The 25,184-nt window shown below is 42.0% G+C and overlaps 2 protein-coding genes across 2 annotated transcripts in view; one reads left to right on the top strand and one right to left on the bottom strand.

Moving 5' to 3' along the window:
* The window catches only part of syn3 (synapsin III), a gene marked incomplete at its 5' end in the record, with an annotated part of 94,936 nt that overhangs the window by 34,871 nt on the left and 34,881 nt on the right, over positions 1-25,184 (bottom strand). The window contains 2 exons of the mRNA XM_080051261.1: positions 18,905-18,994; positions 19,716-19,872. Of these exons, the coding sequence (XP_079907387.1) occupies positions 18,905-18,994; positions 19,716-19,872 (247 nt within the window). The remainder of the gene's footprint in view (positions 1-18,904; positions 18,995-19,715; positions 19,873-25,184) is intronic.
* LOC307268573 (metalloproteinase inhibitor 3) lies at positions 613-18,101 on the top strand. Its single transcript, XM_080051262.1, has 5 exons — positions 613-930; positions 9,767-9,849; positions 11,903-12,014; positions 14,199-14,320; positions 16,063-18,101. Exons 1-5 carry the CDS (start codon positions 801-803, stop codon positions 16,258-16,260), a joined length of 645 nt encoding a protein of 214 aa, XP_079907388.1. The 5' UTR covers positions 613-800; the 3' UTR covers positions 16,261-18,101.

Below are 25,184 nucleotides of genomic sequence, written 5' to 3'. Positions count from 1 at the left end.
ATTATTCAAAAAAATGTTTTCAGCTATTATGCAATACATTAAACGTACTTATGGATATTATAATTATTTTCTACAAAGTCTGCTAGGAAATAAAACCCAAAATTATACACATTGCAGGTTTAAATAATGAAATATGTTATAATATCCTGCATGGGAAAAATAACAATCAACAGCAAACACATGCATTATTTCTCCAGACAACATTCTTCCATACATCTTTTACTATTGCTGTTATGCATCTCACATCACTCATAATTACCATATTTCAGTCTCACTGTCACTGCGTGGAAAAAAGGACCATGCATGGTGTGTATCCAAATGTGCCTAAAGCTTTTTCAGCCAGTCTGTTATTCTGAACACCTTTGAAACATGCTGTCTCGCTCTCTTCCCTTTCCTTTTTTTTTTACTTTGTATTTTTGTCAGTCTGGGAAAATAAGACGAAGCAGGGTAAAAGTTCCAATATGTCATCGTGTCTGTGATTCTTAATGGCATCACCGGCCGCTGATTGGCTGGCACCGCCCGCGCGCAGCAGAGGTGGAGGGGGGCGTGTACGCAGCTCCGGCGCGCTATATGTACGGGCTGTGCGCCTCTCCGGGATCAGGGAGAGACGCTCAAGCGAGGCGAGAGCACCAGCGAGAAAAAATAAAGCAGAGCATAGACTTGGACATTACGCACGCACGCACACACGCAGCCTACTACTACTACTACTCCTAATACTACAACATCAACAGCAGCGGATCCAGACGGACTCCATACAGTTTATTCCGGCAGTAGAGACGAGTGGGGAAAAGTTTGGAGCAATGCAGTCTGTGTACCAGCACCTGATCAGCCTGCTGTTTGTCTTCAGCAGCCTGCAGGTTCACCAGCTGACCGAGGGCTGCTCGTGCGCTGTGACGCACCCGCAAGACGCCTTCTGCAACTCCGACATAGGTAAGGATTATATTGAGCTGTGTAATGCTGTTAACCAGCGCTTTCATTTTATTTTTATTTTTAAACTGAGGGCTAATTTGTTTGATAGTGCTGCCTGTCAGTGAATACGGGAAAGAGGAGAGATCTGCAATCGGTTGGCTGTGCGCACGTCATTTACTGAAGCTTGTTTACAGCTGAATCTCTCCTTTTCGAGCATGTTCGAAACATAATAAGTTGAAATTCTGCTCTATTTCTATCAACCACGTTTAACTTTCAATACATGTTCACACCAGAACTAGGTTACTTCTTCTGTTTGTGCAATGTTCATAATAGTATCATATCTCAAGCTTAGAAAAATGTGTTTTTGTCACTTTTTATTTGAAGTATTTTGTAATATGAGACAATTTTGCAACATAAGACTTTCTGTCAGCAAAGGACAACAGAGATGCTATTAGGTGGTGGCTGTTACACTGAGGCATGGGTACCCAAAATGACACAAAGTTTGTATTTCTATCATATATTTACTTTTAAAATTTTGTTTAAACAGGGGTGTTTTTTTGTGTTGCTCAGAGTTAGTATAAGTGGTGTGAATTGGCATCCGTTGATAACAGGATCATCAGTCAGCTCACATGTTTCAAATGCTGCTTATTTATCTGCACAGTGTGGTATTTCTCTGTCAGACGGCCACCTAAGTCAGATATGCCCGGACTCTGGTTCACAAACAGAGGCGGGGTTTACACATAGCTTGTTTAACTGCCTGGTTATGCTTTCTCTGACTCCCCGGAATAATATGAATTGAGGAGCTGGCTTAACCTGGAATGCCATTCCAACCTGCCGTCTGTTTTTAGATAACACTGGGAAAGACTGGGATTATCTGATCTGCCTTGTAGTAGGATGAGAGGGTGTTGATAGTTCGAGGGGTGGCGGGAGGGCAGCTGATTTGTTGTGGGGAAGGAGCTGTGTGTGGAATTTCTTTGAATAATAACCTGTCACTTTAAGCCACAACCATGCTATCACATTCACATTTGAAGAAAGCTGACCGGCTTTCTGAGTGCAGCTGATAGTTTGCTTCAATATCATTTGATATATTGAGCACACACACACACACTCACACACACACACTCACACACACACACACACACACACACACACACACACACACACACACACACACACACACACACACACACACACACACACACACACACACACACACACACACACACACACACACACACACACACACACACACACACACACACACACACACACACACACACACACACACACACACACACACACACACACAGCAGCCATGTGTGTAGCCCATGTGTTTGCATATCGTCTAGGGTCGACTAACGCGCTACAAGGGAAGTCCTAGTTTCTGCAGTGACGCCCCTGTGCACACACATACGCACTGAGATGTCACTTTTAATTATGTTGCACTTACTACTGGTCACCAGTAGAGGCCGATACTGATCATTTGTAGGCTACATTTCTTATTGATGCTGTAACATCACAGTGAAAGGTAATAACCAATAGTCCCCCATTACTCTTCTCTTGAGATAAAACACCCTTGCTCTCCTTAACTGATCTCCTGCTGGGTTACACTGAATGAATCCACATCAGCATCAAGTGATACTTCATACTATGGATATAATGTGACTTTAATAAGCTATTTCATTAGCTGTGTCTTATTCACTCAATACATCATCACAGCACCACAAGGCTTTCCTTCTCCAAAGCCACCTCCAATGAGAGCCAAGAACATTAGGCTCCTTATCCCAAATCTGGAGGACACAACCAGTGAAATTCTTTTGGCGCTTCTCTCAGTTCTGACGTGGGCGATAACACAGGAAGATGCTTTAGTGAATCCTCTTTAGAGGATCACTCGATAGGAATAAGAGGAGGTGCTGGTTTAGCCTACTAGCTTTCTGAGGACCCTAACCCCTTTAATAAAGAAATAAAGAAGACTGAAATAGGACACAGATGTTGGTAACTCCAAAATTGTCACTCTGGGTCTCTTGCTCTTACGTAAAGCTTGACCACCAGGCCTCTGGGAGCGTCTTCAGTCAAGTGACCTGGATGTTGGAGTGAGTAAAAATGGCGCTTCCACAAACACTCATGCGATGCCTGTCACAGTCCTACAGACCTTCAGATTGCTCATGGTGTTGGCACCCGCTGAGACTTGCCAGTGTAGAATGTGGGACTGACTTCAATGGGTGCAGTGATCACTTGGGAGCCCCCTTGTGAAATCCAATTTCCAAGATCTTAGCTTAGCTCGAGGTGTGCTTTGAATGCTCACGGCCCTTCTTATACCTCAGTCCTCTGAAACACCAGCTGGATGCGGAGCACAAGGGTCACAGCTCGTAACATTCATTAATCAGGGTCAAATGTACTGATACTGTCAAGAGTCCAGACTTAAGAAGCTTGAATGGTTGAAGTGATCCTACCTTCGCTTTTAGAGCACATTTCCCTTATATTGCTTAAAATACAGGCTACATCATAAAGCAATCATGTCCAAATTTTCTGAAACTCACAACCCATTCAGCACCACATTATCAATTTTGAGGTATTATGTCAATGTGAACAGAACTGGTTCTCAAAAATCCAATGTGATCTTAATCCAATGTTCTTTAACATCTATTCCTATAACCTTAAAACAAAAGCTGCACTTCTGCTTGCTCCACCAAGCCTTTAGTTTAAACAAGGTGACTTGGAAAATAAAAAGAAGTATGGGGTTTAAACGCTAATGTGGCGAGGGAGAAACCCTGTAATTCTCACCGTCGGCATCAAAGGCAACGGGGCTTGAATCTTCCCACTTTAAGACCCGTGATTAAGTTCAAAGTGTTTTGCTCTGTTTTCTTGGCCCTGACCCATAATCACCCGCAGGCACTCCACTGGATGGATCACAATTAGGTCAAAAAGGGTTGGAAATTGGGTTATTGAAGCCTGTCCTTCTTGACAAATTCAAATCAAAATATTTAAGAGCTGGAAGGAGCTCTGAGAACCAACGTCTTTCGAGTTTACCTTTCAATTTGATGGTGATATGTTCAATGGATTTGGAATGCATTTGAGGTCACTTGCTTTGCTACAATTTGAGTTCTTGCTATTTTCTTGGAGGGGGGTGTATTTTAGAACTGTGTGGGGAATCCTCCACAGTGGGTTTGGCCAGCAAGGCTCTGTTCTGAGACAGCCTGTTAGTCTACCCCGACTAACATACCTGGGCACCAGGCAATGAATGACCTGGCTGCTTTCTTGTGCAGAGACCTATTTGGCTTCTATTGGGTTGCTGGGTTGAAGCAGCCCATTCAAAAGGGGAAATGAGCAGTGCTTGTTTATCCAAAGCCTCTTCGAAAGAAAGATTAGAGGCCCAGTAGTAAACTTTGACCCTCAGATTTAATATTGCCCTGGTTCCCAAACGCTTAGGGTGACAGGAGCAAACCTTTACATGCTCGCACCCTGAACCAGGTCAAATTTGCAGGATTATCGCAATGTGTGTGTATGCTGGATCTGGGATACAGGATCAGGCCATTGAGAGAAACGGATCCCCGCCCTGCCGTGTGTATTTAGTTGCCCATAAAGGAGCTTTGTCAAACAAGTGCAGCATAGCAGGTTTAGAGTGATGCGTGGCCTGAGGCTTTGTGATGGTGCTCTCCTGGTACCACTACGTACATCCTCCTTCTTTTACTAATGAGTTATGTAGCATTTAGTTAAATCACTACTCCCTATGTCAGCTGCACCCTCCCTCTTCATCATCTGCAGGTCAGCAGGTGACTGCTGATAACCTGAGCGAACCCAGTACTCCTGTTATGATAAGCATTATGTAAGCTTGGATCAGATATCTGCGGTTTTCCCAAAAGTGAGTTTAAATACGATGAGATGTCAAAGGTTCTGGATTCCTCACAAGCTTGGGATATTCGTCCCCTGAGCCAGGCGTATCGAATCTCATCCAGTCCCTCCCTGCACTAATGATCACACAGCCGTTCCATGGTTCACTGTTTTTAAACAGGAGGCCAGCATTGGGGGCAATGGACATCAACCCAGTGCACACGAATGAAGACTATTACACCACAGGCCAATTGAGTAATTTGAATCTTTAGAACTAAGGTGGCCAGTAATTGTTATTAGAACATTGAGTTAAATATACAAACCAAAGGGTGGAGGCACAAACAGGAATTTAATTAAATAGCTTTGACATTTAAACAACAGTTACGAAAACATCTGAACCAACAAGTCTAGAAAGAACAATGAGAGGCAACCAGCATGAAAGAGGCAAGGCAAGTGAGTGAACTACAAATAGAAAAAGAGAGATATGAAAAGCAGGCACTAAGGTAGGAGGGATACATGGTAACTCCAGGTCAACTGACAAGGCTTCAAGTGTTGTCTGCCTAGTGGAGGCTTTTTTTCTTTTTTTACAGAGCACTCAAATAATACTCACTAGTTTGGAGACGAAGCCTTGTTGTGAAGAAATTTATTTTAAATACTCTGGCAAAAATGACTAAAGACACCAATTTTAAGCATAAATGACTAGTGTTTTTGAGGTCAGCTACGACATTGTTTGAATTTATTGACTAGTTCCTTAAGGGTTCCCATGCTTCCAATCTAACTGAAACATCCATTTAAAAATACTGAAAAGTCCAGCTGCTCTGAAAGATTTAACACTCAAATAACTACTGAGCCCTCGATCAGTTTTGACCAATTTTTATGTGGTGTGGTATGACCAGTATCGTATGATTACGAGTACTTATACTGCGGCTAAACCTGCTAGATATTTTAATACTTTTTGCTTCTTGTGTTACACTACAATATGTTCATCAAAACCTGCAAAGTCACTTCAAATTTAAAGGCGATTTGTTAGCAGCGAAAAATCAGTTCATATGACATAGGCCGTGGTTGCATTTTGGCATCCAGTAAGAGGACGTTCCAGGCTTGATGCTCCAGCGTTTCGGCAGATTCAGTTTCAGTGTTTATTTTTGAGCGTGGCAGTGTGTCGTCCTGAGAATTCTTCTTCCTCCCACTCGCCTCCTCAAACTTGGACCACTTTCCGCATACTAAAAGCACTGTCACCCGCCCTGCGCCTGGCTTTCTTTCTATTTCTCGCATGCATGCACACACACACACACACACCAACGAGAAACCTTATTCTTGTCATGTCTTGCAGTGTGCCACATTCTACGTAGGCTGAAATACATTTTTAACTAAATTACACGCTCACCTTAAAATTTAGCATTTGCATAAAGGCTTGTGTAATCCCCTCCACTTTAGGAAAGAGATATTGAGTAAAAACTGGATTCACTTCTCTATTATATTTTGTCAGATCCTGGTTACCTCTCTTATCATGAAAATCCACCCACTCTTGAAAATGTATGTCAGATCCTCTGCAGAAGATGAATACTTTTGCGTCAAAGAACTAGCTGTAATTCTTCATATTTCGTGAGAAGGATTCTTGCGATATGAAGTAGTTCATAGATACTTCAGCTTGACTTTGACTACTGACCTTTAAGGTGCTTTCGGACAGAGAGCGGTTGGCGCCGCCACCTCTATTGTTTTCAATGCAAACACAATGTCAGCACCGAGGAAAGGAAGGACAGCTGTCATTCTAGTGAGCATGCACGGCTCTTTGCCGCTGCATTCAGAGTTTATGATGGCTCAACATGCTGCCACAGCTCGACGTGTCACCATTTCAACCACAGAAACCACACCAATAAAATTCAAAATAGAGAACATTGACACTGCTGGGTGTCAGCCATGGTGGCGGCTGTGGCAGCAACCCCTAATTGTCTGAGAGCACCCTAAGCCAGGTCATTTAAGTCTTTAAGTTGAACTCTATTAAATATTGTCTGCATTGGTATTGAAATTCATGCAGCAAGATGCCACACAATTTGATCAGATTATCATCTCTGTAGGGGGACAGTATGAGGTCGATAAAAGTAGAAATTGATGAATATATGCTGTGTTTACTGACATATGTACATATGCAGGTGGTTTAAGTACAAGTGGTCATAAAGACTTTTATCCACACAGTATTCCCATAGTTTCCAGTTGAACCAGATATGACATCACACTATGAAACTGGGTTAAATAAACCTTTTGACGTGAGAAGGCAGCCCTGCGCTTCTACGAAAATATAACTGCTGAACTGAGAGGAGGTCAAGGGGTCAATGTGGGGGAGTGACACAAACCTTCTGTCTCCGGAGCAGCTGAGGCCCTTGACACATTCCTTTTGGTGATGGCACAACCACCACTGGCCAATTAGTGGCTGCCGTCCAACAAGAGGGGTCCTATCTGGATGTACTTTAGGAAAATCAGCTGAACTGTGGCCCCTCCAAACAGGAACATTTGCTTATCCTGAGGGGTTGGTTTTTGAGGCAGGGGCAGTGGAGGAAACTAGGTTTTGGGGTCACACTTCAAATAACTACAGCAGGGTATTTTACAGGGGCAAAAGTATCCTGTTAAATCTGCACATTCCTCTGTAATTGTGCCCTGGTTCCTCTGTAATTGGAGCAGCAAACGTCTTGTCAAACAGCATTTGGGTACATTAAGCAGAGGTCCATCAGGCAATAATGCTCCTTGGTTCATATTCAATTGGTTGACAGATTAATGGATCAAAATGTTCTGCAGAATTTTGTTGTGAAAGGTCAAAAAGCAGAGGGAAGGCGTGGGATAGGTACAGTCATACCAAAAGGTCTGACATTACATGCATTTGCCTATTCAGGTGGTGAAAAAGTCAACTATGTGCTCGGCTGAAGAGGCAGTGTTACCTCACATGCAGTTTGAATTTTGCAGCATGTTTAATAGATGGATGACACTCTATAGCCCCATTTACCATAGGCTTAGTTCAAAGAATGAAACATACCACAGTATGTTTGAGTATATGCACACAAAACCCATGTTGCCCAATCCTGAACTACTTTGTGGCATTGATTCTCCCTTCACTGCCTTATTTGACAAGCTAACAGGTGGAGTCATGAGTTAACATAGGATTATTAGCCAAACTATTGATTTGTTTGGTCATCCGCTTTGCTACAGACTCATGTCTTGATAAGTAATGTATGGATTGCCATTGAATTTAGTACAGATATTCATGGTCCCCAGAGAATACATTTCAGTAACTTTGGTGACTTTAAGTTCAGCATAATCATAAGGTCAGAATTGTACTTTGTTCAATACTTGGCTATACGTTAATTTTAAGTGCTAATTAGCAATAATGTTTGCATCTAAATACGTCTAAACTAAGATGGTGACCATGGCCAACATTGATTTTAAACATTTTACAATTGTCATTGTAACTATGTTAGCATTGGCATGTTAGCATTGAGGTCAAAGCACCTCACTACAGCCTCACAGAGCCTTAATGTCCTATCTGTAATTTTGTTATAAATATATTGCAAAGGACTGTCCTTTTATATATGTCCCACTTTCATTAATGGTCAGAAACATTATTCAAATACACCAAGTTAAATTGAAATGAAGATGAATGGACAACGCTGTATTTCTATTGGTGAGCTGCTGGATGGCCAGATTTCTTTGATTTGTTCATACTGGCTAAGAATAAGATTCTGGGGTTGTTAAAATAAACGTTTGGTTCAAATCGGGGTCTTCATGTCCTGAATAAAATTGTGGTCGCCACTTTTTGGGTGGCCGTGCCGTAAATGCTTCCTGTTTGAGTTTTATTTTCATGCCCATTCCCAATGGCCTGGAAGTACAGCTGGACAAATACAGACCAAACAGAAAGATGCCACATGCCTCATTTCTTTCTCCAGTCAAGAAAGAACGAAAGGCTTCTAATTTCTTTCCATTCTGGGGAACGCGAGACCCTGAAAGAATGTGTGATGGAAATTCCACCGGGAGAAGATAACAAACATGGCTTGTGTTAGTTGTGTCTGCGGCTGGTCTGCTGTGGGCAGCAGGTGAACTCAGAGGATTGATTGACTTATGCAGGGCCCGCAGCTCTGCTTAGACTCTTTTCACCGGCTCAAATGATCACTCATTCCTACACTCCTGGCTCACTAGCCTTCCACAATAAGCCCCCTTACTCCAACATGAGTGAAAGCAAACAAATCAAAGTCGCCACGAGGGATTTTTTCACCTTGCCGACGTTTACATCGGGGTCCTGCACACAGATAGGATCTTTTTTAAGCCTTGATCCCAATATAGAAGGGAACCTGTTTAAACAGGAGACACAGCAGCACCTTTTGCATTCAGAGTACTTTGCTGTGGTGTTTTTAATCAGTTTAGGGCCGATTGGTGTAACATTTGGTCAAATCTGATCTGGATTACATATCTACAAAATGAACGTGGACAGTGCTTCCTTTCTTCTAATTTCTGTATCAAACTCAAATGTCCCTGTAGTGTTTTTCACAAATGCCTACCTTGGCAAACCGCAGCAATGCAGAAAATCGGATAAACGGATTAACTGTGGTGCCAACCCTAGTCATGAAAAGGTATTTATGATGGAGTTGCTAATGCCTCCTACTGGCCGAGGCAGTTTGTGACTTGGTGGGTTGGAGAGGAAAGCTCAAAGTTAAACAATAAAGCTGGGGTATATATATGATCTCTGATTGGTCAAAGTTAACATGAGCTGTACACTTTGACCAATCAGAGCGAGGCCCTCTTTGGCTGTTGGAACTTTCCATTCACTTTGGCAAGACATTGTTGGTGTAGAGCGTGTCAGTGAGGGACCATAGGGGAGGGACCAAAGAGAACAAGTGGAGCGGTTGAGGTATTTGAATTCGAATCTCTATTCGAACTGCCATTTTCTCCCCAAATCCTCCACCCCAGCTTTAAGGTGTGACAGTTTGTTGTGATCTTTTCAAAGTCGTTGACAAGTCCGTTCTCTCTCTTCTCTTCACAGTGATTCGAGCTAAAGTGGTGGGCAAGAAGCTCCTGAGAGATGGACCTTTTGGAACCATGCGCTACACGGTCAAGCAGATGAAGGTGAGAGCGTCAATCCTCTGGTTGAAGAGATTTAAAGCAATAGTGAGACATATTGGCTAACACGCTTACTCCCATTCTTGCCATGAGATTGATACAAAGAACTACAAAGATACAAGCTAAATGTGACGATGGATCAAGTATGATTCAGAATTGAAGAGGGGGAGGGGGAACATTTGGCCCTGGTCATGAATTGACCCAGGTAATTTAAGGTTGCCTTATTTTTTACTTTGGACAAAGCCACACTAGTGGTTTCTCTCCTGCTTTCAGTTAGTTGTAATTATAAACTTTATGATAACCTTAGCTAAGAGTTCCTTCTGTGACCTCGTATTTAGTTAAAAGAGCTTAGTCTAACGGCAGAGGAGCAAGGAAAACAGCTAGCCAAACGAGACCTCTAAATCTTAGTAATTAGCGGACTGAATCTCATAAAAAGGTGTCTCAGGCTAGGGTAAGGGTTGGGTTAAGGAGCCAGGCTAGCTGCTTCAAGTCTTTATCTAAGCTAAGCTAATCACCCTCTGTCTCTAGCTTCATACCCGGCACTCATACACATGCAGGTTTTTTTTAATCTTTTCATCAAGTTTTTAAAGATATATTTTTTTTGGCATTTTTATGCTTTATTGATGGTGTAGAGACAGAGTTGAAATGGGGCAGAGAGGGGAGTGACATGCAGAGAACGACCGCGGGCTGGAATCGAACCCGGGTCCGCTGCTGGCCTAGGCCCATGGGGGGGACGCCCTACCAACTGAGTTAAGGGCGCCCCCTTCATCAAGTTTTTGACTTTTACTTTTGCTATAATGCAAATAAGGGAGGAAGGTCAGAGAAGTTAGTGTGTTTTATTGGACGTACCACATCCTTCACATTCACAGCCTAGGTTTCATTGTCGTACTAGACACTCATTTGTTGATGAAATTAAGTTTGAACTTTTTGTGACAACTTTTTGCTATTCTGGGACGATGAATCAATGGGCCAACACCCCCACAACGAATTCTGTGCTTTTTGTGTAACCCGTGATTTTGATTGTAACCAAGAGGCTATTGCACATGAAATAAGTAACAAACCTGTTCACATTTCTTAGGTATACTCTTTCATCTCCTATTTAAAAAAGCTTAGGTAAACATGATTTCATTCACTGGATGTGGCAGGACTTCATTAGTAGTGGGACTGCCTCTCCGCCCACTCAGCTGCGTTCTTTACTTCCTCTTTATTCTTACATAACGCTGCATATTTCTGACAGATGCTGACACTGGCCTGCTGCTCAGACAGGAGCCAGGCAGGAGGATTAACAGGCTTACAGGCATTACGGCTCAACAAAACTCCTAGCTCAGAGTGTAAACATTTCAACAGAGTCATGTGCTGCATCTGTACAATCAGAGTGTGTACAAAAGCATCAAGTGACGTCTTGCAAGTGAAGCTCACCAATCGTCACTGTACGGATTATCCGCAGGAATTAGAAGTGACCCTTGCACCTCTTGGGTTATTTATTTGTGTTAGCGTCTGCTGGTTTGTACTGCAAACAGTGGTTTCCCTTGTGGGCTTTAATAAAATACATTTCCCTCCAAATTTCAACAAATCCTACGAGACAAATGCCTTTGGCTTTCCGAAACCTCGGCAGTTTGGGACCTAAGTAACAGTTTGTTCTGATTTTCTGGGAGTCTAAACAGGGATTTCCTGTTGTTCCCAGACAAACAAATTACACAGAGGAAAACACAACAGTTCTCAGGGCAACCACTGACCATTGGTTCTGCATACCTGAGATTAATAGAAGGAGCTGAGGTCCACGGTTTAGCAATGACCTTGCCCAAGCGGCATCAAAGTCGAACCACATTACACAACCTAATCATGTTATCTATGATTTAGTTAAGGGCAGGGCCTAATACTCCTTCTCCCGCGAGGCAGTCCTTTAGGAATGTCATCTGATAAAGCCGGCATACTGTTTTCATTCCTGATTATTTATGTGAGGAGGTAGAGGAGTCAGGGGTGTAGTGCCAGGGCGAGGGGTACAACATTGCACTTTCTATTCAAGTTTCTAACTAACTTGTTTTCTCATGTCTTGCAGATGTACAAAGGATTCGAAAAAGTCCAGCATGTGCAGTACATTTACACGGACGCCTCAGAGAGTTTGTGCGGCGTTAAGTTCGACATCAACAAATATCAGTACCTGATCACAGGTAAGCTGAGCGTCTGGCTCTGTTTCAAGTTAATTAACACATATCCTTAAGTGTTACTTTTTGCTAATAAGTGGCTTTTCGGTTCTTTATGAACTTCACAGGTTTAAAGTCACTCTACCAAGGACGGTATAACTCAGCCTGCAGAAACAGTTGTATACCACTATCAAGTCTTTCTAAAAGTATCTCTGTGAAAAATGGCTTCTTTGACCACAAGTAACAATAACAGGATAATGGGAACAGATAAATCGTAGTCACATCAGTTACTGTAGGTCAGTCTGTTACAGTACAAAGCCACATCTATCTAAACATAAGCTAAGATTGGTTGCCATAAACCTCTGGTCAGACCAGACCAAGTAGGCAGCAAAACCGCAGTGTATTGATTTCCACTTTTAGGGGAAAAGGTCACATGGTCTGGATTGAAGTATCATTACTTGAGCAAGGTTGGGTAAGGCTTGCTTTAAGCCCGCAAAACGAAAACTGTTTTAACCAGAGAGATGCGGAAACATTTCAGTTTACTGTTGCCAATAAACGCTTGTACCTCCTGAGAGGCCTTCCTGAGTTTGGCTAGCAGCAATGCAAGTTTGTTTGGCCTAATGTGCTCCCTCACTCCTTTCCTCTCCAAGGGCTTCTTCATTTGTCCTGTGACACAATCTTTCCCACTATTTATAACTTGCTATTTGCTGCTATGGAAGTAGACAAAACAGCCCCTCCTCCATTTTTATTTCATTTTTTACATTTTACTCTCATTTGCCTCTACTTCCAAGGCCAGAAACAGCAGTAGGCAAATTTCTCTCTCAAACAACTTGCAATTAACAGCTAGCAGGAAGCGACTGGCGTTTTTCAGCAGAAGCATTTTATGAGTTGCTATTTCCAAGAGAGGTGCAGTTTACTTTGGACCCTGCTGTGCTTGACGTATATAACGGTCGCTAAGTCCCGACCTGTAAATACTGTAACTACACCCTACGGTGCAAGTGAACGAGCCAGCGTTGCCAGGCGTTGGATGCTATGTTTACCCAGTCTTGGTGCGTGTGACATCACTGACGTCTTTCACTGCTCTCAGGGCGTCTATAATAAGTCCTGCATATGATCAAGACCGCATTACGGGCAATTTCAACGCACCATGGGCCCATGAGGCGGGCTGCTCAGCTTTCCTTTGATCAAGTCCTGAGTGCTCCTGCCCTGATTAGTATTTTAGGAGCATGTCACACACTCAACACCATGTAATAAGCCCGCAAGTGGCTCCACTAATCCAGTGCGGGGATGGAGGCAGAGCAGGCGGTTCACGGGGGTCGAAGAAGCACATATTTGTGAGCTGTCAAATTCCCACGTGGTGACAACACGCCGAAGGAGACATATGGTGTCATATATGACAAATCATGATGTTCCTGAGAGCTTGCAGACCGCCAAGGTGCACCTGTCTCAAGAGACGGTGAGCTGCAAATGGTCCAGCACTAAAAATAGACATCTACTGACCTTTAGGATATTCAGAAATAGGGGTTGGTTTAATATGGGCTTACTGTTTGAGCTTGTCTTACCATAGGTAAACAAGTTGGATTGATTGAGTAGTTTGTTTTTGTTATCCTATTTTACATGCGGAGGATTACGTAATTAGACAAATTACAGAATTGCATGAGTGCATTCATGGCCTCATGGTAAAAAAACAAGCAATGATTGTTTTCCCAAAATGAGGTACTAGCTAAATGATGCCGAAGAGATTAAGATTTGTCAAGTTATTGGCTTTCTTAAATCTTCTGAAAACACAACAGATCTGGTAGATTCTTACATGCTGCATAGAGAACGTAGATCTTTTCACCACTTTGGTGCAAATTTAAATATCTCAACAATTATTGTATGCATTTGGGTTTCATGATGAGTAATCCCAATGATTTTGGTGATCACCAGTTTTTGTTGTCCTCTCACATCAATATAAACAGAGATCATCAGATCTTTATCAAATCTAATTATTTTCAATTCTCAATGTCAAGAAAGGCTACACTTGTGTTGGCAAAAGAGAGAAGATTTCTATCCACACTAAGTTACAATCTGAAATCAGGTGTTGACACTTCATTTAAGAATGTAATCCCAAAAGTCTCCAAAACAGCAGAAAGCTGCCAAGTGGCACTTAAAACATTTATTTTTTCTGAATCATTGTGTTAACAATTTCCTTTTTTTCTCCTTCCCCAGGTCGTGTGTATGATGGAAAGGTCTACACAGGGCTGTGCAACTTCAACGAGCGGTGGGAGCGCCTGTCATTGGCCCAGAAGAAAGGCATCAACCATCGCTACCAGCTGGGCTGCAACTGCAGGGTGAGTGGAAACCAGCACTGTCCGCCCAGCAAGAACAAGAAAGTTGAGGGAATAGGGGGCACGGGGAACATCAAGAGAAGGAGGAGCTATGGCTTACCACTCTGGCATTTTACAACTAAAACTAAATGTAAAAATAGTTAACTGCTTATTAAAAGTCAACCAAAGGGCCTTTTAATGATTACAGTTGGACGGAAATACTTCTAAAAGGAAGTGACTTTGTATGTGAGGGGTCAAACCAAATCAGACTCATTAGTGCTACTGTTTGACTTCTATGTGACAAGTCAACAAATAGACAGAGAGCAAGTGAGCAATAATTTACTTACACTCAAAACGACCTTCATGCTAACATGGCTGTTGTGCTGTATTGTTATTGAAACTGAATTTATAGGCCAAATTTCCACTATTCTACACCATGGATGTTCAGCCAAAACAGAAAAATAGACAACAAGTTTCATTGGGAGTTATTAAATAACTATGGAATCCGCTCAAGTCTTCCTTCCCAGTTTTGTGACTCCAACACGTAGCCTGTCACAGTGCAGCTGCTGTAGCGCGTCGTAAACGTCCTACTGTACGGCAGTGTCCTGGACATCTGCTAACGCCATCAGCCCCTATCAGTATAAGTGGATTAGCAGAGAGACCTGTTTGTTCCTAGGGCTGGCCAGCGCCTGTAAACAGTGTTCGGCGTGTACATGGCAGCAGCCCAGAGGCATCCAGAGAAGGCCATCGATCAACTGAGGCCTCGGCCCGAGAGTCAGCGAGCGCTGGCAGGCGTAAACATCATCACACTTATTAAACGCACTCCGCCGCCATCCGCATTCTTCCACAAATGATGATTTACTGCACTGGAAAGCAGGAAGCTGCTCGTACCAGTTAGAAAATGATTTACCCCGCGTCATTAAATCCACTCGAACCAGGAAGTTATGGCTCGCGTCTCTGAACCGTTGAGGACAGACTCTTCAAGCCTGAAAAACAAAAACGACCAAAAATGGAAAGTGTGCGCTCGAACTTTGCTGATTGAATTTGTCGGCTCATTCAGATCTATGTAAGTGCAGCTCTATGCAGCGGATGACTCCGTTTTTGCTGTCACTAAACACGGCGTTTCCGTTCATCACCTCTCTAAATAGCTATGTGAATCTTTTATGTCAATTCATGCTGTATGCCTTATATCCATCTATGGAGCTGCTTTTTCTGTGCAAGCACCTGGATGTGTGACGCACCAGATGCTCAGTGATTTTGAATTGAGTCTTTAAGAAACTACAAACATATCACCGCTTCAGGATGATGGCTGATGTTAATTAAGCATTCCCCTGCACAAAGCACACAAATGACAGGGTGTGTTAACTGGTTTTGCGCAGTCATTTAAAGAGCTGCCTTTTAACACCTTGTCTATTATTGTGCTATAGTCAATGACTGAAAACAGAAGCTGGAAAGCAGTAGAGCGAAGATGGGATTGCATGCTCTGTATGTTTTCACCAAGCACATGTTCACCCATTTTCATTATACAAACCAATCACATACTCACTTCCTTTCTTTGGTGATACAAGCTTATTTCTGGTGTACATATGTGAGATTCTGTTTTCATATGCTTATGGTTCATTCAGCTAATTCTACTCTGGTCCTGGCACAAACGCCTATACTCTAGACTCACTGTTGTTGAAGTTGCATGGTTTTAACGATTAGCCCAAAACGTTGCTCAGCAATGTTAAAGAAATCAAGTCAATTTCCACTTTCTCTCTCTGTAGATTAAGCCGTGCCACTACCTGCCCTGCTTCGTGACCTCAAAGAACGAGTGCCTATGGACGGACATGCTGTCTCACTTTGGCTATCCGGGCTACCAGTCCCGGCACTACGCCTGCATCCAGCAGAAAGAAGGCTACTGCAGCTGGTACCGGGGCATGACCGCACGCGACAAAACCACCATCAATGCCACTGACCCCTGAACCCCAATGCACCCGGGCCCCAAAATCCACTGCCGCCTCCCTGACTCCGTCCCATCCCGATCACTTCTAGATTATTACAGGACTCTTTGAGCTCACTGGCCTGGATTGATAGCCTCTTTAAAAAGGGGGCGAAAAAAGATATCAAGAGAACAAATCCATTACAGTGCCTGTTTTGTAGCACTTCTGATAGAAAACAATACCTTTTTTTTGTTGTGCAGATCGCCCTGTTAAATTTATTATCATTTTCCGAAACCATAAACGAAACGGTCTTTGTACCAACTGCCTCTTAAGGCTTCAATGACATTAAGTCAGTGACAAAGGCAACAATAAAAAAATGCAAAGGCTTTGGTCAACCACTATTGAGACCTTCAAAACTGAAGAACTAATCTCCGAGATCACTTGTTTTAATAAGCGACCTGCAATTAGCCTACTGCTAGTTTAGCATATGGTCCTGGTGTGCATTGAGGCAGTTTATCTTGTGAAAAGACAAGGACTCTTTAAACTAAATGTAAAGAAGTATGTGATGAATTTCAGTAAAGGACTAAAGTACAAACGATGCAATATAAATTTGAGATGTAAAGGTGTTGCATTGTTGCTACCAAACTGAGCTTGCAAGCATCACACTCAGTTCTGCACATCAGCAATACAGCGGAGGCAAGATTATTTTTCTGATATCAATAAAAAAATCCAGTGCCAATGTAGGGGATTATCTCTGAGAGTTAGGCTTCAAAATAAATCTTTAAAAACGGTATTGTTTTACAGTGAAGTATACATCGATTATGTTCAGTATTTTGCTGTAACGTGTCTTTATGGATGGTAGTGTCTCTGCTTACCTGAATGTTTGCCATGTAACTCGTTGTGCAGTTATGTCACAAACAACGCTCTTCTGTTGAGCACTGACGAGTATACATTTCTCTTGTTACAGTGCCAATGCAGGGAAGAGCTCACTTCTTGCAGAGATGGTGATATTTTATTTTTTTGCTGTATATAACATAAGCTACAGAAATGAACTATCAAATCAGCTGAAACCTCTGTAATACATTTATTTATAATATTATTGGATTACACAGTAACCATGTTGTATTTCTGCAAAGAAAACAAAAAAACGTAGGTTATAACTACATTGCGACAACCATTGCAGCCTGTGCAACTGTACAGAATGAAGGACCAGCATCGCCAATGATATGGTACATATGGTACTTTTTATGTTAGCTCGATCATAGTTCCCCTGGTACTCTTCACAGAAGACAGTATAAGCAGAGGTTTCAGACAGCGAGATATTTTGTAAGTACAGTATATATTCAATCTTTTTGTATTTAACTATTGAAATGAACATATATATATATATATATATGAAAGTAACAATATTGTCACAAAATTCATTCTCCATCACCTGTTCCCGCCGGGGTTTTCTTTTTCAGTGCTGTACCTTCAGTCCATTCCATTACCAGACACAGATTTGCCTCAAAGAGGGTAAAAAGCCCCTTCATCACTGATGCTCAAATAATAGTGCATAGCTAACACTTTGTCTTTGACCAAGTTGGTTGTATTCAAAAGAATAGTTTGACATTTTGGGAAAACATTTATTTGGTTTCTTTCTTTGAGTTTGCTGAAAAGATTGATACCACTAGAATGTCTCTAGAGCTATCAGTCTGTTAACTTAGTTTGCAATAGCATAAAGACAGGACATATCTAACTATACTCAATGGTAATATCTGCCTAGCTGCTAAGGCTCACTAATTGTCACGCTGTAACTCCTTAGTTTAATCTGTACCCTTACTATAGTGTAAAGACAACTTGGTGGAGGTCTGACCTCCTAGAGTCGTTTGGTTTTAAAGTATTTCAAAGGATTGAACAAAACAAAATAACGTGTTAATAAATGTGCTCTTGGAGTTGCGGGTAGGCCAACTTTTTCAACCTTTAGACAGAGCCAAGCTAACAATCCATCCTTTAGTCTTTGTGCTGGGATAAGCTAAACATATCATTGCTGTAGCTTCATGTTCAACAGATGGACATGACAAGGGTACCAACAATTCCAATCCTTATCAAGAAATATATCAATCTAAATTCCCGAAATGTCAAACAATCCATCTCCAACAAAGACAACATAGTTATGCACCAATATGTTTAAATAATGACTTACCTTCGAGGGGGGCAAATCTTAATGTAAGGCAAACAGAGACATTACATCTCCTTATCTTTAGAAGTCATGAAGAGGCTCTTTGTCGTCCAGTTTAGGCATTTCTGTGTCACTATTTCTGTGGTTCATGTTCGTGTAAATATACTGTCTGCTTAACACAGAAACACTTGGTCAAGTCTGATCCTTAAAAATAAGAGAAATCCAATCAAGGAAGCTGTGTACAGTCTGTGTGTAAACAGGGATTCCTGAAGTTTGTGTGTGTGGGAGGGGGGGGGGGTTGTTTCCTTGTAGGGGTTATAGAAATGTTTGACTTAATTTCTGTGTTTTATATTTTTATAATAAAGATTTAATGAAAAACTGTCCACGAGATGTCCATGGAGATGTTTCTGTGTGTGTGTGTGTGCGTGCGTGTGTACGTGTTTGTGCGTGTGCATGTGTGTGTGCTTGCTTGCGTGTGTTTCTCTGGATTGTTTAAATGAAGAATAATATCTTGGAGGCACTCACCATCTGCGCGTGGTTGGGAAAGAAGGTTTGTTCATTCAGGGGGAATTTCTCAGCACCAAGGGAGTGGTAGAGCTTAATCATCTGGGAAAACTGCAAGTAGAAATAAACAAGACGGTCTGACGTTACAGTCATACAATCAGTGGAGGACAAGAGAGGCTGGATGGAAGCTTTTTACAAGTTCCACCTGTGTTGATAGCACAACATGCATAACCAGAGGACATTTCAAATGATTTGTCACCTAGGACTCAACAACATTGGATTGGGATGGCATGTAAGTGGCTTGCCCTACCAGATGCTCATAAAAAAACAGCCAGATATTGGAAATTCATAGGAAATAGTCTTGAAAAGAAACAACTTTTGATATAAGCTTCCCCAATATTGTTACTGGTTGATAACATATTGTGGGCTTCCAAACAGTAAAGTATCATTCAATAATGATGAACAGTGATGGACCATCTCTAAAATTTACTTTTGGGTCTGCCATTTGATTTTCACTATGCACCATAAAGAATGTTGGCTTTCAGAAATCTTACGGTATGCTGTTTAAAATAGGTAACAATGTAAATATGTGGTGGGGGCCTTTTTTCCCCAAATTATGGAAGTATGCCTGTTGCCCTTTCCCACTGCTGTTTTCTGTGAGTAATAATGTGTGGTGGTGGTGGAGGCCCCTCTGCCGACTCCAGAGACAGGTGTTACGGTTCCCTTTAATGGCCCAAATAAATCAGGCTGAGGCGGCCGCCCAGGGAGGCACTCATGCCTCCTTGGTGTGGGTTAAGGTAAGAGCAAGGAGAGCAGTTAACAGATCACTTACCACCCAAGGTTTGCTGCAGAAGTTGTAGATGGAGAAGAGAGAGTTCACGCTCGGGACGCCACCGAAATGAAGGCCGATCACAAGGTTCCTGAAGTCCTCACCGGGGATCATGCTGTAGGCGTGCTGGCGAATCAGGACAAAGTCTGGCTTGAAGGACCTGCAGCAGGACGGACATGGGAGTTAACACCATCAAATTGTGGAGTGGGGTGGAACCAGTGACCCCCACTCAAATGGTATACTTGCAATCCCAGAGGACAGCAGGAAGGAATTTACATGCAACACAATGTTCTTAACATCATTTTTAAGTATGTCTTAAAAGAATGGCCTCTCTGTTTAACACCTGTAACCTGACTGTTCTCAGGTCAGTCTCTCCACCACATTGGGTCCGACAGCTCTGTCAGCACGTTAACACACTGTATCTGGCCCTTATGTTTACGGTCAAGTGCTCCATTATTCAGCCGAGCGTGTCCTGCTGAAGGGGTGAAGCAACGCTCCCGGGTGCACCTAATCTTTTTGGACCATCTATCCAATTAACACAGCCTAATCCTTCCTTTACAAACTGTTCTGGGAGCACGGCCAAGCCACCCATCAGGCACCTGGAGGCCTCATTTACAGAGGCCCACAAGTCCTATTCAAACAGGAAATTCACTTTGAGTCCTGTGATGTCTGACCTATTAATGTTTTTCGGTTTTGATTGAGGTATTGTTATTCTTCTCTTTTTAAAGGTCACATATTATGCCAATTTCGAGGTTCAAAATGAGTCATTTGGGGTTCTAATAGAAACTGTTCTCATGGTGTAATGTCCAAAAAAACCTTTATATTTCTCACAGTGCTTTGCTAAATCTCTTTAATCCCCGCCTTCCAAAAAGAGTCTGCTCTTAATAGCTCTGGATCTAACTACTACCGGTGTGATTCTAACTGCCTGTTGGATTCAGGGGGATCTGGTGGTTTCCTTACCACAGGGTGAGGTAGTGCTAGGTTGGTTTAGTAATGAAGCGGTTGAAAGTTACAATGTATTTACGGGTGAACAGATACAGTATGTGACAGCAAGCTTCACAAAGTCCTACCTAGATTATCGCTGCTAACTCACGGACAGGTGCACAATAAAAATATGTGATCATGTTTGCACAGGTATACAAACACACGGAAGTTGAAGGGCTGCAGGTTTGCATGGTGAAATTACAGCCAGGCCCTCAGACAGGCTTTGGGTCCTCAAGTGTTGCTTACGTTACGCAGCATGGACAGGACTGGCAGGAGTGATCTGGTCTCGGCGACAGAGGGACTACAGCTGTTCCTCCCCGCTTGCTGCACTCAGCCGCAGTGGCAGCACACCAAAGGCTCTGCTATTTATACTGGATGGAGCTGTTTATTGAGGCTCCAGAACCAAACCAGACTCAACGGGCTGATTTGTGCAACGTGCTGTTTCTAGCAAACACCCGAAAGTTAAAGGGGACCGACGTTTTGCCTGAGGGAGTTTAACCCTGCACGAGCAAAGACATTGACCTACCATTCACCTGTCCTCGTGGCTTAAAACAAAATGCAGAAGGGAGCAATCCACCTTCCAATTGGAGAACCATGCAATTAGGATTAGCTGCTTTCAATGCAGGTAAGGAAGCAAGAAAATGACTATTATTTTCCTTCTTGATTCATTTGCCAATTATTTTATCAGTTAGTGAGTTGGTCCATAAAATTGTAGAAAGTAGCAAATAATTGCAAGGTGTTATCTTATAATTGGAAGAAACCAGCAAGTATTCAAATTTGAGATGCTGGAACCAGTGAATTTTTAGCTTTTATTTTAAACATAATTTTATGATTTTATGACTAACACATTGTTGCCTGGGCTTTCTGTTAGACTAGAGTTTTGAAAAGCTAACAATGTTATCCCTTCCTCACATCTCTCAACTGCCCACTATGAGATAAATCCAAAATGCAGCCCAAAAAACATTTGCAGATAGATTTACTTTCTAAACAATTTAGTAGACAACTCACACCAATATTAAATGTTTCCTCACAGGACACTAACAGTGACATTTTCCATGTGACTGACATATTCCAAATGCAGATTCACATTTGTAGAGCCCTTCTTTTTTACATATGTACACCTCTACAAGCTGTACTGTTGGACAGTACAGGAAATCTGTTTTCGCTACGCATTGCTAAGCGCATGCATGCACAAAACCTGATAGACTACACCTTTGTGCTACCTCATTAGCACAGAAAGGCCAGATGCAGAAGACATTCAGCTCCATGGTGGGATGGCTTTCAGCAGGGTTGCGGTTAATGGAGCCAGTGCCCTATAGCAGCAGAGCATTACTGAGGTTTGTCACCCATTAACTTTGTTTTTCTGTCTCTTCACTCGGACTCGTTCGGCCGAAGCAGGGCTCCCCGCGGGTCGTGGATTACACCAAAGCGGCCAATCTATGCTTTATGATCCGCATAGCTCGGGAACCACAGTCATCACTTCATGGGCGATATGCTAATGTGCCCTTTGAATGGGTTATCAGCGGTGCAATAAAGGCTGATATTAGGCAGTTATCTGGGGGGATAGCAGGGTTATAGTTTAGAACACCGGGAGGAGAATGGATCCACGTGGAATCATGAGCCCACTCAACATTGAATAGTGTATTAAGCAAGGTAGGTACAGACCACATTCGTCCTAAGAAGTCATTCATAAAGTCAAGTGAAATACACCCGCGTATAAGACAAAATCCTATAAATTAGTACATTTTACCTGAGGTGTTGTAATACTAGTAAATCTGTGAAATCTGACATGAATAGTGAAACTTTCCGAATAAAATGTTGAAATATTTAACACTAAATACTGATTTTTTTTTACTACAACTAACAATTCTTAAGTAATATTGAATGATGTATGCGTGAGTCATGGGCTGTTTATAGGGAACTGTAGCAAGCCTGAAAACATAATTATACCCGCTACGATCCAAATTGTTATATTAACAAAGGATTTCACATACATGTTTAAGAGACATGTACAGTCATATGAAAAAGTTTGGGAACCCCTCTCAGCCGGCATTATAATTGACTCTGCTTTCACAAAAAAAAGGTAAAAGTGGTATGTCTTTAATTTACCAGGAACAGCTAAGTACTGGGATGTTTTCCAAACAAAGATTTTTTGAAAAGCAGTATTTGGTTGTGTGAAATAAAATAAAATGTGAAAAACTGGCTGTGCAAAAATATGGGTACCCTTGTGGTTTTGTTGATTTTAATGCCTGTAACAGCATGTAAAACTGATGACTTTAAACACAAAGTTGGTTGGATTATGTTGTTAAGCCTTGAACCTCATAGAAATGTCTGTTTAATCATGAGAAAATGTATTTTAGGTGCCTAAATGCAAGTTGCACTTCTCTTTGACTCTCTGCTGAAGTGAGACAGAATGGGACCATCAAAACTGCTCCCAAAAGATCTTAAAAACAAAGATTATTCATTATCATGGTTTAGGGGAAGGCTACAAGAAGCTTTCCCAAAGGTTTCAATTGTCAATTTCTACTGTAAGGAACGTTGTCAGGGAATGGAAGGACACAGGCACAGTTGCAGTTAAACCCAGGTCTAGCAGACCAAGAAAAGTACAAGAGCGGCATATGCGGTGGATTGTGAGAATGGTTGCACACAACCCAAAGATCACCTCCAAAGACCTGCAAGAACATCTGGCTGCAGATTGTGTATCTGTACATGGTTCAACAAATCAGTGCAATGTTGCCGGCTGAGAGGGGTTCCCAAACTTTTTCATATGACTGTATGTGAAAGTGAATGCTTATAGTGATGAGCCCACAGAGAAATATGACCATACTCATGCAGTCCTCCTCAGTTCAACAGCACATTTTAGCATCTTTCAGCTCATTATTTTGGTTAAAATCTTTTGGTTGAGTCTCACAGCTCTCAAAGCGTCATTTCTCATGTAAACATCAAAAGGAGGGCAAACTAGCTGCCAAACGGTGTAGCCTTGTGAGCGCCTGCATATAGTGCAAATACTTTTGAGGATCATGCAAATCACGTAGCTATTAGCGCGTGCAATCCATTCTCAGTGGATCTGGCCCTTTCTGGCAGTCTTTTTATGAATCCACAATATACAGTAGCACAGTGCCAACAGGATGATTTCATCAGCCTTCTTAGAGCAAAAAAAAACGATTCAAACCCAGGACAATACGCTGCCATTTAGTTCTCTGGACTATTTATCATACATAATCTCTGACCTTCTAATAGGCTCCACAGGGGTTTGTGACTTGCGGGTAACATTTGTCTTGGTAACGGCCCTGTGCCTGGCTCAAAGGCTGGTAAGGGCCTTATCTTCCTCCCATCAGTCTGTCTCTCGATGATAAGGATAATCGGGTTAGAACTCAGCGCGAATGCCACAAATGTCCAACAGCACATACCGAGGATCAGCGCAGCCCTTGCACACAATGGTGCATTGTGTTGAACTGGCACTCCGTCATCAGAGTGATATGCACCTTCCAGAAGAAAATCTGTGCGTTCCTGTTTTCGAGGACAGACACTGTAGCAAAAAAAAAATCGACATAGTGCCACGTCGTTGTTATGTAAACTGAAATCTAATGCACAATTGTTGTTGTGATGGTGTTTCCATTTTGTGAAATACGCCTATTTGCTTTGTTCATGCTGCATAGAATCATGCCATGTTCACATGAAATCATTGAGACAAAAATTATAGGGAACTGAATGGAAAAAGTTGTTAATTTCAGGATCCGTCATGTAATTACAAGTTAGAAATATGGGGAATTTTGTTGTTGTTTTGCTTTTCTTTTAAACGAAACCACTTCCAATACATAACACTGTCAAAGTAACGAGCTAATGCTATTTGAATGAAATGATTACAAGGCTCTTAAGTCGCATCAATCTTGTAATAATGTATGCACACCGTGAGGTCATAATAACGAGAGGTGTCCCTGTTCTTTTGTTCTACTACCACTAGTGCTAAACGCAGCATAACATTGCAGATAGATTAGCTGCTTTGTCAAGACGATAGACCACGCAAGCCACCAGAAATCAAATGAACAGATTTCCCAAAATGTCAAACTATTTTAAAGTGGTATTAAGTTCAGGTTATTTAAGGGATAACAGTTTGAGAAGTACTTCAATGGTCTGAACTTCTAGAGTATGACATCAGCAAACTGCCCCAGAGACTGGACTTTAGTGGGTCTAGATTTATATCAATGCATTTCTTGCTCAGCCTCAACCTAATTTTTTCATTCAAGACCCACAAAGCTGCTCTATTATTACATCAAAATCTTGACTTGCTCAACCTCATATAGGATATAATAACTGTTGCACATCAAAAGCAATTACATTTATCATTAAACGAATGAGAAGGATTGCCTTGTCATTGCTTTTGGCAGCACTGTAGCAGACCACTCCCACTTTAATGTCACAAAATGTTAAGTCCCGTCAAACATTGAACAAAGATATTAGCTTTGGGGTTTTACTCTAATACTTACT

The sequence above is a fragment of the Ammodytes marinus genome (assembly GCF_949987685.1).
Source record: "Ammodytes marinus genome assembly, chromosome: 22".
Lineage (NCBI taxonomy): Eukaryota > Metazoa > Chordata > Actinopteri > Uranoscopiformes > Ammodytidae > Ammodytes > Ammodytes marinus.
The sequence above is the reverse complement of the archived record's forward strand: the minus strand, read 5'-3'. Positions and strand labels throughout refer to the sequence as shown.